Raw genomic sequence first — 17,007 nt, forward strand, 5'->3', positions numbered from 1 at the left:
CCGTTCCTCAGGTGATGTCTTTTGCGCCATGTTTGGTTAAAGAAAACTGAAAATTTAGAAATAAGTAAGCACAATTGAGAAGAAAAAATGCATCAATTTCACCAGGTTAGACATGATGGATACAACAGAACAGTATCAAAATAAATAAAAGAAAATTCTCAGTTTAACTTTTATTTTTATATGAAACAAATAAAAAAATAAATGTTAATTTGTAAAAAATTAGCTTTTCTTGATTAATGAATTAATTAAGTATTTATAGATATTGTGAACCCTTTAATTTTTTTTCTTTTTTTTTATTAGTTAAACCACTTTGAGATGGGGAGCTTTTCGAAATCCCCAACCCTTTTTTATTAAAATTAGAAAGCGAGCAAATTTATAGTGAGGAGTACTAACTCCCTATCACTTCTAAGAAGCTGTAAAAAAGGAGTACTACTCCTTTACAAATAGTCACCAAAAGTATAAACAAGGAGTACTACTCCTTTATAGAAAATCACAAAAGCATAAATAAGGAGTACTACTCCCTTACAAAAGTTGTTAAAATAGAGGACGAAGTTGGAGACAATGATCCAGTATGTCAAAAGTTTTTGCCACTACACTCGAATCATCGGTTCCAACTAATACCTGCAAACCAAGCTATACGAGCAATTCAAGCATTGTCACAAAAAGTTGCACCACCAATAATTGAGAACGACAATTATTTTTCTTATAATGCATACACTTCATAATATCAGAGGTAAAAGGAAATCCAAAGAGCAGGAGCCAAATGATATATCATCTCTTGTAAATTGCTGCTCATCAGTTTTTTATATGACAAAAAATTATGCAGGCATCTGTCTGAAAGATGAAGCATTGCTGCTGTCCTCTAACTTAGTATTGGCTGCTAGAAACATAGCTCTGATCTTTTCTAGCTTGGCCACAACTTCGCTGATGCCGATTCTGTCTATTGGTGAAATGGCTACGCATTCCATTGCTAAATGCAGAATTGAAGACAAACACTGCTCCTTTGCTGAGAAATTCTGGTCCTCTCTTCTCAGCAAATTTGTATCCACAACTTCAGTTATCGTGCTTTTGTGTAACGAGAGGCTCACCCAACTCGTCAGGCTCATTTCCTCACCAAACATTTCGTCCGTTGGCTTTTTCCGTGTGCACATCTCCAGCAGCATTACACCGAAACTATAGACATCACCGCTAGTTGCTACTATGCCGTGAGATCCATATTCTGCATAGAAAAGGGCACTTGCAAGATCAGGTGAAAGAATTCATCAAGTTTAAAATATTTGTGCAAATTTAAAATTTTTGAACCAAGACCAAGGAACAGTGAAGTTTTTAGGACAGTGCATCACCAGGTGCCATATATCCGATCGTTGCCAAGGTTTTCGTTTGAGCCATTAACTCTCCTTCCGAGAAGATTTTGGCTATACCAAAATCGCCCACATGTGCAGTCATATCTTTGTCTAGGAGGACGTTACTAGGCTTTAAATCACAATGCACAATAGGGAATGTATAGCCCAGATGAAGATATTCTAAGGCTAATGCCACGTCTACTGCTATGTTCAATCTTTGTACTAAATCCAAGAAATAGTTATGGGAATATAGCCATTTCTCTAAACTTCCATTTGGCATGTACTCCAGAACCAAAGCTTTGAAATCTGGGTTACTGCAGCAGCCGATGATTTTTATTAGATTCCTATGGCGGATGGTGCTCAGTACTTCTATTTCTGTATCAAAGCTTTTGGCTACTTTTTCTGACTGCAAATTGAAGACTTTTACCGCAACAGTTAGGCCATCAGAAAGTGTTCCTATGTACACTGAACCAAAACTTCCACTTCCAAGTATGTTGGTCATGCTGAAGGCATTTGTGGCTCGTTGAAGTTCCAGATAATTACTTCCTCTCCATGCATGAAGTAAGGAAATCTCACTATCGGGTACCTTTCTGCTCTCTTTTCGTCTTCTCATTAGCAGAAGAACAATGATCACCAGAATGATGGCTGTTATGGAAGGAGGTATGATATACTTCACCAGTGAGGCAACATTCTTGGACCTTGTTTTGTTAAGACTTTCTCCACATGGTGGGACTTGTAGTGGAGCCAAGCCACATAGACCATAGTTTTTTAAGAACGATTGAGCCGTAAAGTTTGCAAACTTACCTCCTGTAGGAATCTGTCCTTCTAGTCTGTTGTAAGAAACATTAAAGATTTGAAGATAGGAAAGTCCCTCCAGTGATTTTGGGATGGATCCAGAAAAATTATTGAAGGAGAGATCCAAGGATTCCAAGCCTTTCAAATCTCCCAGCGACCAAGGAATAGACCCTTGAAATTCGTTGTGTGCCAAAGATAGGGAAACCAATGACGCTGCTCCACCAATAGCACTTGGGACATTGCCCGAGAACTGATTCCATGATAAGTCTAAGTTTCTGACAACCTTCAAGTTTCCAATCTCAGATGGCAGAGACCCACTAAGAATGTTTGAGGACAAGTTGAGGCCCAAGAGATCCTTAAGGTTCCACAAGTTTGAGGGCACATTAGAATCCAATTTGTTGGAGTCTAGGTACAATCCTCTCAGGGACTTGAGTTCACCAAAGCATGCAGGAATCTGGCCATGGAGTGCATTGTTACTCACATAGAAGTCCCCCAAATTGCTTAACTGGCAAAGATCATTGGGGATGCTTCCTTCGAGCTTATTGTGCTCAAGATATATACGTATAAGTTGCTTTGACTTTCCCAGTGTTCCTGGGATTAATCCTGTCAGCACATTATTGTCTAAATATAAGTCTCTCAAGTTGGTCAAGTTTCCAATCTCAGCAGGTATAGAACCTCTGATTCCACAACCAAATGCTCTGAAAACCTGAAGAGAAGTAGAGAAATTTCCTATTGAAGCAGGGAGTACACCATCCAGCTGATTTAGAGATACTTCTACCAACTGCAAATATCGGCAATTTGTTAATGAAGATAGAAATGTCAACTCCCGGTTTGGAGATTCCCCTGTTAGATTATTCTCTCCAATCAAAAGCATCTGTAAGAGTTTTAAATTACCAAAGTTAGGCATTGGCCCAGTGAAAGAGTTACTTCCCAATTCTAAGATAGTAAGACTAGAAGCATTGGTGATAGAGCTTGGAATTGCTCCACTGAGTCTGTTGTCAGACAAATAAAGCCGTTGTAGATTGGGAAGTGAAAGACCAAAGGTTGAAGGAAGCTGCCCTGAGAAGTGATTGGCTGAAAGCTCCAACATCGTCACTGTTGATATGTTGAACATGGACAACGGGATTGCACCAGATAATACATTGTTACGGACATTGATTTCCACAAGATTAAGATTACCAAGCTCAGCTGGTAATTCACCTACCAATGTGATGTTGCTACATGTTAAAAATCAGATCAACAAGAAGATTCTGAAAGTTTTCAAGGTAACTTAAAAGTATACATATTTTTATCATTTCGTAGAGCTAATCTCTTGAGGATTTAAATATACCTGTGAAGTTGTTATTATCCAGATATAGATATTCCAGCTCCGTGAAATTTCCAAGATGCTTAGGTATGCGACCGGAGAGTTTGTTATTCGACAATGATATGACCCAAAGCATCTTACAGTCCCATATTTTGTCCAAAATTTGGCCAGTTAGCTGATTGGTTTGAAGAAACAGCTGCTCCAGATTGGGAAGATTATGATACAAGCCCACTGGAAGGCTTCCTGATAAACTGTTGTTGGCTAAATCGACCTGTTTCAGGGAAGACATGTTGAAGATAAAAGATGGAATTTGTCCTGTTAGAGAGGCACCTCGGATACTGAGCAACTCTAAACGTGATAGATTGCGTAGTTCCAGTGGAACTCCCCCTGAAAGATAAAAGGGCTCATCTAAGAATCTTCAGAGAGATTTAATATCAGCTTTTGTGTTTGATCAATAAGTTTATGAAGAAATAAGGAAGTACATACCCTGGAAGCTGTTAACTCCTAGAAACAAAGTTTTGATGTTGGCTAACCGACCAATTGAACTTGGTATACTGCCGTTGAAATGATTAAAGGATAAGGACAAGTCCTGGAGCTCACTGCACTTGTAAATGTTGAAGGGAATTTCCCCACTAAGTAGATTCAAGGAGAGATAAAGTCCTCTGAGTCTTGAAGTACTATTGCACATATTCTTTGGGAGCCCACCTGACAAGCTGTTGCCTGTGAGATCAATTTTCACGATGGATGACAAGTTGAAGATACTGTATGGGATGGAACCTGTAATCTGGTAATTATACTTCAAGTCTAACGTTTCCAGTGAAGAAAGATTAACAATTTCTTGCGGGATACTTCCACCAAGAAAATTGTATGCCAGGTTGAGTATCCGTAGCTTTGAGCAGTCCCCTAACGATGGAGGAATGCTGCCAGAGAACTTGTTGTTGTTCATAAAAATGATCTCAAGTTCTGTTAAGGTTCCAAACCAAGATGGTATTTCTCCAATGAAGCTGTTGAAGCCCACATTTATCACTTGTAATCGGTGCAAATTGGAAAGTTCTTGAGGTATGAAGCCTGTGAAATTGTTGGACGTAAGGTCTAAAGAACTGAGAAAGGTTAAGTTGCCAAGACTTGGAGTGACAGTCCCTTCGAAGCTGAAGCCGGAGAAGTTAAGGGCTGTGACTCTTTGGTGACTGCAAGAAACACCAGTCCAGTTGCAAATGGATGCATCAGAAGACCAGTTCTTGGCCAAGATTTCATAAGGGTCTGAAATTATTGCTGTTTTGAAAGCAACAAGTGCATCTTGATCTGTGGTTTGATTGGAAACTATTCGGGCCGAGCAAATCCTACTGATGCTTAGAAACAAGACTAGAACAGGAAGGAAGAAGCAAACTGTTTTCTTCTCCATCAAACTGGTGTTTCCGGATTTCAAGAATGTAGTATGGTAGCTATAACTTGTTCAAGAGACAAACTTCTTGATGTATAAATTCAGACCTTAAACAGATATTTTAGCTCCAGGATTCTTGAATTATGTCTTCCTCATCAGTCTATGTTAGCTGAAATAAGATCAGGCCCACATCATTAATTCCGTTGTTCAAGTTGATTTGAAAGAGCATATGTGGGATATCTTTCTGAACAAAAATAGGTGGGATATTTATGACAAAATAAAAGCCTCCCCAACTAAAAAAGTTGACAAATAGTTCCATTCCATACCTTCCTTTCATTCTTTTGCTTTTTCCTTTTCATTTTTCGGGTACGCTTAAGCAGTACTACAGGCAAAGAATATTGTTATAAAGCGATTTTAGTACAACCCTGCGCAAATTGAGTAAAAGCGGCAATTCATTCTCTCTCGACGTATACACAACGCTGCCACCAGCTCCGATGGAAATTCAGTCGGGTGCCCACAATTCTTCGTCAGCTTCCTCAAGCCCCATGGTAATCGTCGAAGCCCATTACGGTACTTTTACTGTAGCTGCTTCAGACACTGCTGCCGCTGCTGCTGAATGATATATATTTCTTTTGTGTTTGAATTCTGCTTACTTATTCTTCTTGGCTGTAAATGTGTATGCGGATTGCGCTAATTGTTGTTGCTAACCATATGCAGTTGCGTGTTTGCTCAAGTAACAGCTTCCTACAACTTCTTGTGGGATTTTTTTTTAAAATTTCTGATATGGGTTTTTCTTGTAATGTTTGCTTGATGAGATGGTTAGTACTGTTGCTTCTCATATAGAGTGATGGTGATAGTGCAAGAATCGGTACAGATAGGATTTATCTGCGCTTGTTTGGTTGTGAGCAAGTAGTGTAATTTTTTCAAGTTCGTTGTATGAGAATTTTAGGCCCAAATTTCTTATAGCTTACAACAAAGTTAATAGCGTAAAAGGTGAAAATAAATGAGAAAAGGGGCCCAAGATTTGAAATTGAGTGCATTTTGATGCACAACAAAATTGCTCTATCTGAGGTCTTCTTTTCTATTGATTAGTCTATGCTATGTACCACAATATGCTTCCTATTTTTATTTTGCCTTTTCCCTTAGATTCTACATCCATAGAGCTTTGTGTCATTTTGCATCTATGTTCACATAACTTTAATTTCTGGTACAGAATTAGGAGGGGAACTAATTCACTCATATCTAGTGCAGAAAAAGGTTGTATCTTTTTAATGCATATATTTCCTCTATCTGAATGATTGGAAGGCATACACTTTGTAATAGTGGATTATGCTTAGGCAATATCTCATCTAATATCATCATCATCATGAGTTAAGTTTGTATTTTCTTCATTTATATTGTGCATGTATTCTAGCATATATTTAGTTTTTGTGTATCTTGCCTTTCTAACATGCTCTGTTTTAGTTCTCTTATGATGTTTTGACTACAGTTCGACTTGCTCTACTAGCTTACTTATGATGTGGTAACAGCTGCTATCCTCATTCACTTCATTTGGTCCCAACTCCAAGCTTGTATGTTTGCTGATAAGCAGCTCTAGATAGTCATGCTAATGACAGCCTGTTTATATCTTGATTCAGATGGTTCAGTTACTGTGTCTGTCCAGGGTTCAGTTTATAGGTTGATAATTTGCATCCTGTATGTTAGGCCAACTCCATTTGGTAATAGCTCATTTTCCTAACATCTAAAACAGGACACATCTTGCCTCACACCCTTCTCTAAGCCATGTCTTGCCGCAACAGCAACATCCTAAGTCTATATAAAATGGAACTATCACCATAAAGCTAACAATATCACAACGCCCATGTCTGTTTACTCATCCAACAGACTCTTACCTTGTTGCTACTGTTTCACCAGCTTAATTTGTAAGGCCTGAAGTATGTTATTTCAACATATATAACGAGCATAGAAAATAATGGGATCAGGCTCCCAATAATTGGACAAGTTTCTCCAACATCCTGGAGCTTTAGTTATTTGTGAACGAATATTTGATTGTTCGGAGGATATCTATTATTTTGGTGCTATTTTCGTGAATATTACAGTCAGTGTTTGTTTAATTGAGTGACTCTGCTTTTCTTTCTTGTCTCCTATCTGAAGATGTTCTTGTTAGATTCTTCAGTAATAATTAAGCAAAATCTCAAATTCATTGTGCAGCTCTACTGCAAATTGGAGAGAATCGCCCTATCTGCACTTAGTTGTGTAAAATGATTCAACTGAAGGTTTGCTCCAAATACCCTCAAATTCGTGTACAGAGTTCCGAATTCAGGATGAGAGAGAAGGGAAACTGTTGATTTTGAAGAAGCCATATCACAATCAAATGTGTTTACGAAGATAATGGCATGTATTAATCCAGGAAATCATAATCTTAGCTCCAAGACAAGTCATTAAAGTTGATACAGTTACCTTTAATCATTCAACTTAGTGATTGACTCCATCAGCAAAGCCCAATATGCTGACTTAGACTTTCTAGGTATGACACTAAATATTTTGTTTTTCTTTTGGAATTGTTTTTGTTTTAGAGTACGTATAGTTCAGTTACTTGAGTTTGTCAGACCTTGCTCGTGTGTGTGTGTCGATGAATAATGTAAGTATAAGTATGAAGAAGAATATCCACTTAGCTGTAGTCGCTCTGAGATTTCCTTGTAAACTCAATTTGAGCTTGGTATGTAACAACCATGGTGTGACACAATTGCCTCCTTGTACTTCCAGGGTCTGAATTTTGAATTCTTGGTACAGTCAAAGAGACTATAAATGTAATTTATCATGAGATGATGCTGGTATCTTATCTGCCAGAAATGTTGAATTGTTAAATGATAATGTTTGTAGAAAGAGTCTTGGACTGGATTAGTTGGAACACAAATATGTTGCCAAAACCGCAAGCAGAAGGCATTATTTGCAGTTGTGTCCCTTTATTTGACTCTATGATTATGCATTTGTTTATGTAAAAATGTTATTTGACTGGCAACGCATGAATTTCCGGCCAGGGACAAAAAGCATGAGATCCGGTTAGAAGGTGGAGACAGAGACCTCAAATCTTATTATATTGCTGTACTATATTATATTCCCTTGCACAGTCTGCCCCTGAAAGGGGGAAGAAAATAGCAAGAAAGAATAAAATCATCTCGGAATTGATGAGAGAGAGATGAAAAGAATGGGAATGGTGATAACATGTATTGTGTACAAAGGCAAGTGAATCAGACAAAAGGTTCCCAGAGTGCGAAAAATGCATCTACTTTTGACATTAAAGTGAAATCCAGGAATCTAACAGAAGCCTCCACTTTCATCATCCCTCTTCTACTGGAATGATCAGTCACTGTTACAGCAACCAAAAGTCCACACTAAATGTTGAAGCAGTAAACAAAACACAATCACTTTTTTTGCACTAAAATAATGCAGAAAAGGATTTGAATAAGTTATCAAGATTTTTTACTCTGCTTTGAGCAACAACAAGAACTTTCCATTCTTTACTTTCACTGCTTTCTACATATGGAAGACAGACACATAAACAGAGAGATTCTGCTTTTATGCTTGGTTGAAATATGTTTCTTCTGCATCACAGCTTGTTCTTGTCTTGTCATGTCCCTTTTTCACTACCTTTGCTTCTGTTTTTTCAAATCTTTTTTATTATCTGAAGACCATGTTTTTTGCTGCATTATTTAACATATTTTCCTATTAAAAGCAAAGGCATCTGCAGTGCCTCCCAATTTTGGCTGCTGTAGAAACAAAAGATCAACAAGAAGAAATTGTAAAGAGAAAGAGAAACTAAAATGAGATACAATCAACTTCAACTACTACTAATAATGTTCACCTACACTTGTATTTCTCCTTTTCCTTGTCATTTCTTGAATTTGAAAAACAAAAAAGGGAAAACTCTTGAGTTGTCTACCTATGACTGCAGAAATCCAAGAGCATCTTCCTCCCTTCAACAATTTCATCAAAAAAGTCATCAAGCTGTCCAATTATGTTTTCAGTCCCAGCCCTCAAAACCCCAAAACAACCCTTCAAACTTTCCACGCTTTCTCTTATCCCAACTTCTGATTCCCACTCCACAATCCCCTGCGACTGTGAGCACCTCCTCTCAAGCTCCCCCCTCAGCTCTTCCATGGCAACCTTTGATCTCCTAAACTCATACAGCAGAACCCCGGCCCGCCCCGTCATTTGATTGATCTCAGATTCCACCCTCTGCTGCAGCCTGGCTGTTGAGATCATGAAGGCTGATCCAAAGAACAGGCACCCTTCACATCCGTTTATCGAAAAATTCGGTTCGGGCCAGCAGTAGACTAATCCGTAGAGCAAAATCATCAGCAGAAGTGAACTAACGTTTCTCATTGCATAAAGAACTCCCCTGAAACCATTGAATCCATTCAGCTTTGATTCTACAGACACTTTCTCATCAAATTTCAAAGACAGGGGCTCAATTCTTGTCTCCATCAGAGATCTATTTTCCTCCTCCAGCCCCACAGCCTCTCTTCTGCATCCTGATATAGCCCGAATAACCTGTTTTCCATCAAGAATTCGATCAAGAATCATAAAAAATCAAAACCACCGCATCAAATATATCTATATATATATATATATATATATTTAAATACCTGTCGGGAGAGCTGTGGGCTCAAACGGCGATGGCCATCAAGGGAAGAAGTTATGTTGAAGCCTGCAGTGTAGTAATTTTCCATGCCTGATATGCCAGCTTTAAGGACATGGCAAACCTCCCAAAGCTTAGAACTTTCATCCATATACTCATCAAGCCATTTCTCACCAACAGGCAAATGGAGTTTCTGAACCAAAAGAGTCAACTGAGAGTGGAAGGATCTCAAGAGGGACAAGACTCTCTGCAGGAATTGGATGGACATGAAGTTGTTAGACAAGAAGACGCGTTCAAGATCATCGATGCCTCTGGTCAGGAAGTTGTAGAAGCCATTGACGGAGTTGGTGGAGGAAGGATCCATCATAAGATGAAAAGGAGGAGGAGAGGGAAGAGTGGAGGGGGGGAGAGGAGAGGGGGAGGAAAAACAAAGGTTATAAAGAGTGTGGTATTTAAATTGAAAGGAGAAAGAGAGAATGGAATATCAAATCTTGCAAGTTCAGGTTGAAAAGGATTGTTGGGAGCAATGATGGTTGTTTCCTTTAGAGGGGAAAGGATGATTCATAACCTGCCATTTTCCCATTGTTTAATGGGTAGAAAGGAAGAAGGAAAGGAGGAACAAAAAAAAAAAAAAGGAAAGAAAAGGGAAAAACATAATCTCAAGAAACAACAAAAGAGAGTAAGAGGAAAGCATGCACACTTGAAGCACATGAAATGAAATCCTCATGAGGGAAAATTCTATTTCATATAAGTTTTAGTTTTGAATTAAATTAATTATAATATACTTATTTTGTGATTCATTAATTTTTTTAAATTATAAATATCAATCACATAATTAATATATGATGTGTATTATATTTATTATATAATTAATTTAGATTTAACTGGATCGAAAAAGAAAAAAAAATTAGTTAGTAAGCAAGTAATGTCTACTTTGAATAATATGAAGATGGAAAAAAGAAACAAGAAAACAATTGGACAAGTTGGCAGTTTTAGGACAATATGATGTTATATAATAATGTTAGAATGTTAGAGTTCATCGGTTAGTAAAATGTTTGACCAGATTGACTTGGATTGTGAACCTAAAGCTAAGACCCTTGTTAAATTCAATTGTTGCAAATGGGATTAATTGGTTATTTTTTTTTTGTAAATTATTCTCCAATCACATCGTAAATATATTATATAATTAATTTAAATTTTAAAAAAAATTAATTTGAATTAGAATTTTTGAAGACAACCCTCCCCCTTGTTTTGATTTTAGTGCTGCTTTGGCTTCTTCTTTCCTCCTTTTCTTCCTCGAGCAACTGACTTTTGTTTCCTTTACTTCCCCTCTATTCTATTGAAGATTGTGGGCTTTTGTTTTCTCCTTTACATACAAAAAATTTGCAATTTTCACTTGTTTCTTTTCCAAAAATGAAAAAGGGATTTTGGAATGATGGGATTCTTTCATTGTATTTGTATTTGTGTACCTCTTTACTAAAAAATCAGTCTTTTTAGGCCACCCTATACCCTTTTTTATTATTCCTTTTTCAAGATTCTTTTCTATTTAATTTAAATATATATATTTTATTTTTTGGTAGTAGAAAATATGATGCTCCCCATAGACCTTACAATGAACAAAACCCACATGATTCTTGATGCACTGCACTCCCATTAGATTTGATTAGGACCCATCAATCATCTTATGGGGTCCTTCTCATTCCTTTTAAATTTTTTCACTTAAGATTTATGGAACTAATTATACCATGATATGATTTGTCATTTTTCATGGAAATAACATGCATAAAAGTAGTAATATACGACAACTATAATTTGAGTTTTAATTGAGGATTGTGATATAACTTGAAGATCAAGATGATGTTATGGACCCATACACCCAATAATTTCTCTTCACTCTATTATTATTAGTTGGAGTATTTATTTAAAATTGGATGATGTTGGCAAGATGGGGTTGGGGGACCAACAAATCTTAATTATATTGGCTTGTTGCATTTTATGTAGTATTTTATATTTTAATTAAGATGAGAGTGCTCGTGGGTTTTTGGAGAATGGGACAGTTGGGAGGATGTTGGTCTCTCTTGAGATCTCATTGGGAACTGCCCTCCAATTTTTAAGGCTATTCATTTGCCCACCCTGCACAAAACACATACCACACTTTATTTTTAATTTTTTTTAATTTAGTTGCAATTTATATTATTTTGTATATTAAAAGATTAAAACCAAAGTATAAATTCAATTTGGTTGTACGGGACCCACAAATTCTTTATTATAAGACTTTAATTTTACTGACTGATTAAAATATAAATCAACTCTTAGTATTTTATGTTAAAGATGAACAAACCTAATTAATGGTATATATATATTTTTGAGAGATTATATAAAATGGTAGGTATGCAACATCATCTCATCCTTAATTAATATCTATATACATAATAGTGGCTCTAATTATGATTATTGATCTACATGACTAATAATAAGATTAATGATGAGATGAAACAACGTGTTCCATTCATTTGTTGTCATCATAATCACGAGAAATTTAATTTAAACAAAAAAAATATATATAGATTGATTGGAAGGGAAATTTGATAAGTAGAGGTATATAGGTTTGAAGAATGGTTGGGGCAGCATCCTTTTGTATCCTATGAGGATGTTATAAATTCCTTGTACAAGAATGTTTGAACAAAATATTATGATAGTGTAATTAATTAAATTTGGAGTCCAAACGAAATGCATAATTGTTAGCAAGTTGGCTTAGGCATATATTAGTTGTCAATTGAAAGGGGACCACTCACAATTTTCAGTTTATAGTCCACAAAATAATGAGGACCAAGGAATTGATTAATGTCTATTATGTTCTTAAGATGATAGCTCCTACGCATCAATTATTAATTAATGGCCCATCCATCCATCTATATACATATATTTATAGTAGTTAACTAAGGTGGGTTTCCAAAATTATATGAATTTTTTGAAAACAAATAATATTTAGAAAAATGGTTGATTGATGGCTCATTCTTGTTTATATAATTAAAGACTTGTATACGCATCTTTTCAATTGCAACAAGAAAAAAATATTCTAACCCACTCACAATTTCAATTTATAGTGAGGATGAAGGAATTGATTAAAGCCTACACTCTTCTTAATTAAGACCATACCTCTAAATACTACACTACACACACATAATAAATAAGAGAATACTAAATATTCAACCCATATACTTTTTTCTGTACATCGCTTATTAATATATGGCTCATCCATATATATATATATATATATATATATATTAGTATTTGAGATTTTTTTTTCAATTATACCAAACAATTTGAAGAAAAACTGTTATTTTTTCTTTTTGCCTCCCCCTTTCACTTCCACTTTTTGTTTTTGAACCAAATGTAAATGTCAATCTTCTCAAAGTGTACTTTCTTCTCAATGTTTGGTCCCCTCCTCCGGTTATCTTTTCAGCTACTTGTTGGTCAAAGCACACAAATAGGGCTAATCATAATCAACATTTTATTTAAAATAACCACATATCTAATATTTCACTATATATAGCTTTTCATTTTTCTTTTTTTAAATTCAAATGCTACTATCTTTATGATTCAATTGTAAATCAAACTGCCTACTATTTCCTCATTATAACTTACAATTATATTTTGTGTCATTTTTGAATAACAGTTTCTTGTTCGACATAGAATTACCGAAAAGAACAAAAGCAGCAAATTGGTCAATTGATTTTTACTTTGTCTAAATATCCCTCATAGTTAATATTTTGTAAGTACTTTTATTTGTCTAAATAAATTGTAAAGTTTAATAATAATAAAGAAAAAAGTGTTTTCTTTTTAAAAAAAAAAAAGAAAAGAAAAGAAAAGAAAAGATTGGGGGTGTGATGATTAAGAATGAATGCGAATTGTACTTGGTGTTTGAGCAACAGTGAAATGATTCTCACAGCTGTTACTTTTTATAAATAGGCATTGTCTCATTTGGGGCAGGCAATTATAACAAAGACCAACACTTAAACCCTCTGCTTTTTCCCTCTTCCAATCAAGAGAGAGAGAGGAAAGTAAAATGATAAGATGTTGCAGTAAATAGATAGGTCTTTTTCAGCCTATGTTTTTCTAGCACACAAATTACAATTGATGTTATTCCTCTGCAATCAATTATTATGAAAATGTGATACTACTACTTATTATTGAATCACCAAATCCCTTCTTTTGCTGAATCAACCCTACCCTACCCTACGCCTTAGATCAACAATTATTTTTTCCTTCAAAATTTATATTCCAAAACATTATAATATATTTTTATTTTTCAAAAAAATCAGTATCAATGCAATTTATTTCATGTTACTAGCTCATCTAGTAGTGCATTTTTTAGATTATTATGTTTGAACAAAAAAGAAAATTTACCTTATTAATAATTATTTTTCTTAAAAAAAAAAAGAAAGAAAAGAAAAAGAGAATCATGATCGGAAAATGGAAGGTGAAGGTCAACCAAACAACATAATTGCAATTGTAAACAGAAAAAGAGAGGAATTATAATGATGAATTGAATTGGCAAGATAAAAAGTAAAGGTAGAAAGAACAAAATCACATTGTGTGTTTTTTTTTTTACTTAATGAGGGGTTGGGGGTAGGACTTGTTCATTAGGGTACTTCTTACTTTAGATTAGAGGGCTATTTGAATATGGATTGGTACTTGGGTTTGGGTTTGGGTGCCCCTTTTCTCCGTTCCTTACACTATACCCATACTTTTTCCTTGCTATTGTTCGTGTCAATTTATATTTATTAATCCTTGGATTAATATATTACAATAATATTATGGTTACTTAACGTTTAATAGCTCATGTGAGTATAATTCATATATTTTATAAATCATATCTTGATGTAAATTAAAAATGAGTCACAAATATAAATCGTTTATATTTAAGAATTAAGGGCATCATGTTTGTTATAATGATTCATTCTTGAAAAATAAAAAACAGTATAGACAATTATAATATTTTAATTATTCTAAAATAAGAAATTTAAAACAAAAGTTGGACACAAAATATTGAAAAAAAAAAAAAAAGGGTAAAAAGGAAAGATTTTGTTTAATGGGTTGATGGGGTAGGGGTAGGGGTTGGAGATGGAAATATTTGAAATATGGAGAGGCCCATGGCAGCTAATGTTTGGTAGGCGGAATTGAAGTGCCTGAAAGAAGTTGTCTCTAGTCAATTTGTATGTTGCATTCTTGGTAGCCAGTGCCACATATTTTAGGACAAGTCCCATGGTACACTTGTTAAAATTGAATTGCTCAGTTCAATAATGCACAAATCTTGGATAAGGGATTTTCTTATTCAATTCATTTTTACATACATCTTAATCACCCATTTTGGAAGAATGTCGAGCCACACGTGTGCTCTAATGATTTGTCCCTCACTAGTCATTCTATGAATCAACATCACCAAAGTTGTTAGAGATAGGGCTGTGGGAGTGAGGCCACCCTATTCAATGTTTGTGTTGGGAATGTTTCTGAGCAATTAATATCTCTATACCAATACTCCATATTAATTCACAAACAATATATTCATAATCAAATGACAAAAAACAATAAAATACTGTATAAATAGACATACATCTACTACATTTATAAAAATTTTTAGTTATGAGAGATCAATTTTAGCAATCAAGTAAGACATGGTTGAGTTATTAATCAAACTCTGAGTTATGAGTTGTTTATAGGTGGATTGATATGATTGAGGAGTGATGTCACTCCAATTTTAATCAAAGTATTATTGTTGTTTAATTTAGGAATTAGTGGTCCAAAGAGGAGTTGCATTTTGAGCCGGAACTGGAACCAAATGTATGGGCCCACTTGAAATAAAAAATAGTATGGGCATGGGGGTTGGATATTAAAGTTATTATTTCATACTCAACTACACTACAGTATGGACCATTTGGCAGATTTCTAGTACTAATACTAATAGCCCCCTTTTTAGGCTATGAACAACCAATTATAAATTTCTTGAGAATAAAGGAATTTTGTTGATGACAGCATAGGTCAAGAATTTTCATTTAATACCAACAAACAATCCTTTTTCCGGCCCTAATCTAAATTAAAGCTGCAAACTTTTTATTGCTTTCTCCATATATCCAAAGCTGCAACAATATGATATGGCTTTAACTTTTAATATATTGGTTAAATAATATTCCTAATGGTTTTGTCTGATCTCACCACCATTTTCATTCAAAATTGATTAGAGATAGGGGCATGAAAAGGGTTGATGGGCAGAAATCCATTTATTCATGGGCTATAGCCCCAAATTATACAAATCTCAAACCCACCTCCACTTCAATGTTTGAAGCTTATACCACCCCACCATCAATGCCCAACATAAGCTTACAATAAGCAAACAAAACAAAACATTAGTCCATTAACTTACCTCTCTTTTAATTTTAATTTATTAACGATAACAATTATCATATATTTATATACTATATTTGCAAAATGCTTTAAGTCCAATTTAGAGTTTTGATGTCAATCGGACGGGAAATTGATGATGTGTCAATTCATTGAGAATACATATAAATATTTGAATACTATTTTAAAAAATTATGAACTAAAAATGAAAACATAAACAAACAGGGAATTCCGATATTTTTGCTCCATTAATCCATATAATTAATTATAAACAAACGTAGTTGCTGTTATTAGTTTCTTATTTCCACTAAGAAAGTGTCAAAAGAGTGGACGGTTGATTGCAGTTATATGCAAGTTGTAGTTTTTTCAGTGGATAAGGCAGTTGACATTGAAAAATCCCACCCACTCCCAAAGTTTTTGTTTTTTCTTACACTACCCCTATGTGTAAAATTATAAATAATTAATATTTTTATTGGCAAGTTGATTATTAATAATGGGATGATGACTTTCAAAAAAGTGTTAAAAAAATATTAAAATTATTATTAAATCTAAATTTTGTTGATAGAAAAGAATGATTGAAATAATAAATTTTATTAAAAAATTGGTATGATAATATATTTTTTTTTATAAAAAGTATAGATATTAAACACACTCCGTCCACATTCCTACCCAAAAAAATATATATATAAAAAATTGGGGTTTCTGAATAACCATATGTGAGAATTTGTTTAACGACTTCATGAACATGTCTACAAGTACAATAATGGGTTCCATGCTTATAAGTAATTGACATTATTAAAAAAATTCATTATTTGCTAACAGATAAATTAATTCTGAAAATTATATAATTATACTGAAACCAATTACGGAGACAAATATTTCAAAGTAAATTAATACCTAGAATGCGTGCCTCGTTGTATATATTAGATCATATGCGATATTTTTTTTTTCTATTATTACAACAATATTTAATAGAGTTTCCAAATCTTGAAATTCCTTCTTATATATATATATATAAAAAAAAAGAAATGATTTTGATCATAGTTGATTGATTCATATCATTGTCATCAATCATCACTAAAAGAAAAAGGCAAGAACAAAACCCATGCGTTGCTATTTGCTATTCATATTTATGTAT

At 34.5% G+C, this 17,007-nt stretch overlaps 2 protein-coding genes and 1 long non-coding RNA gene across 4 annotated transcripts; 1 reads left to right on the plus strand and 2 right to left on the minus strand.

The window, feature by feature from the left end:
* Positions 1-457: 457 nt before the first annotated feature.
* On the minus strand, positions 458-5,282 carry LOC105159517 (uncharacterized). 2 transcript variants are annotated; one of them, XM_011076604.3, is made up of 5 exons: positions 5,152-5,282; positions 3,931-4,994; positions 3,469-3,831; positions 1,344-3,338; positions 458-1,219 (listed from the first exon to the last, which is right to left on the minus strand). In XM_011076604.3, exons 2-5 carry the CDS (start codon positions 4,844-4,846, stop codon positions 819-821), a joined length of 3,675 nt encoding a protein of 1,224 aa, XP_011074906.1. In that variant the 5' UTR covers positions 4,847-4,994; positions 5,152-5,282; the 3' UTR covers positions 458-818. The 2 variants fall into 2 exon arrangements, with proteins under 2 accessions (XP_011074906.1, XP_088734875.1); XM_088878749.1 differs by lacking the exon at positions 5,152-5,282 and having other exon boundaries at positions 2,148-3,338; positions 3,931-4,888.
* On the plus strand, positions 5,232-7,699 carry LOC148788891 (uncharacterized). Its single transcript, XR_016064705.1, has 2 exons — positions 5,232-5,373; positions 7,037-7,699. It is a non-coding gene; the product is annotated as an uncharacterized LOC148788891 (long non-coding RNA).
* A 912-nt stretch (positions 7,700-8,611) lies between these two features.
* Positions 8,612-10,084, minus strand: LOC105159516 (uncharacterized). Its single transcript, XM_011076603.3, has 2 exons — positions 9,475-10,084; positions 8,612-9,379 (listed from the first exon to the last, which is right to left on the minus strand). The coding sequence occupies exons 1-2, from the start codon at positions 9,832-9,834 to the stop codon at positions 8,765-8,767; spliced, it is 975 nt and encodes a 324-aa protein (XP_011074905.1). The 5' UTR covers positions 9,835-10,084; the 3' UTR covers positions 8,612-8,764.
* Positions 10,085-17,007: the final 6,923 nt, after the last annotated feature.

This window comes from Sesamum indicum, linkage group LG3, assembly GCF_026168435.1.
Source record: "Sesamum indicum cultivar Baizhima isolate 11 linkage group LG3, ASM2616843v1, whole genome shotgun sequence".
NCBI classification, from domain to species: domain Eukaryota; kingdom Viridiplantae; phylum Streptophyta; class Magnoliopsida; order Lamiales; family Pedaliaceae; genus Sesamum; species Sesamum indicum.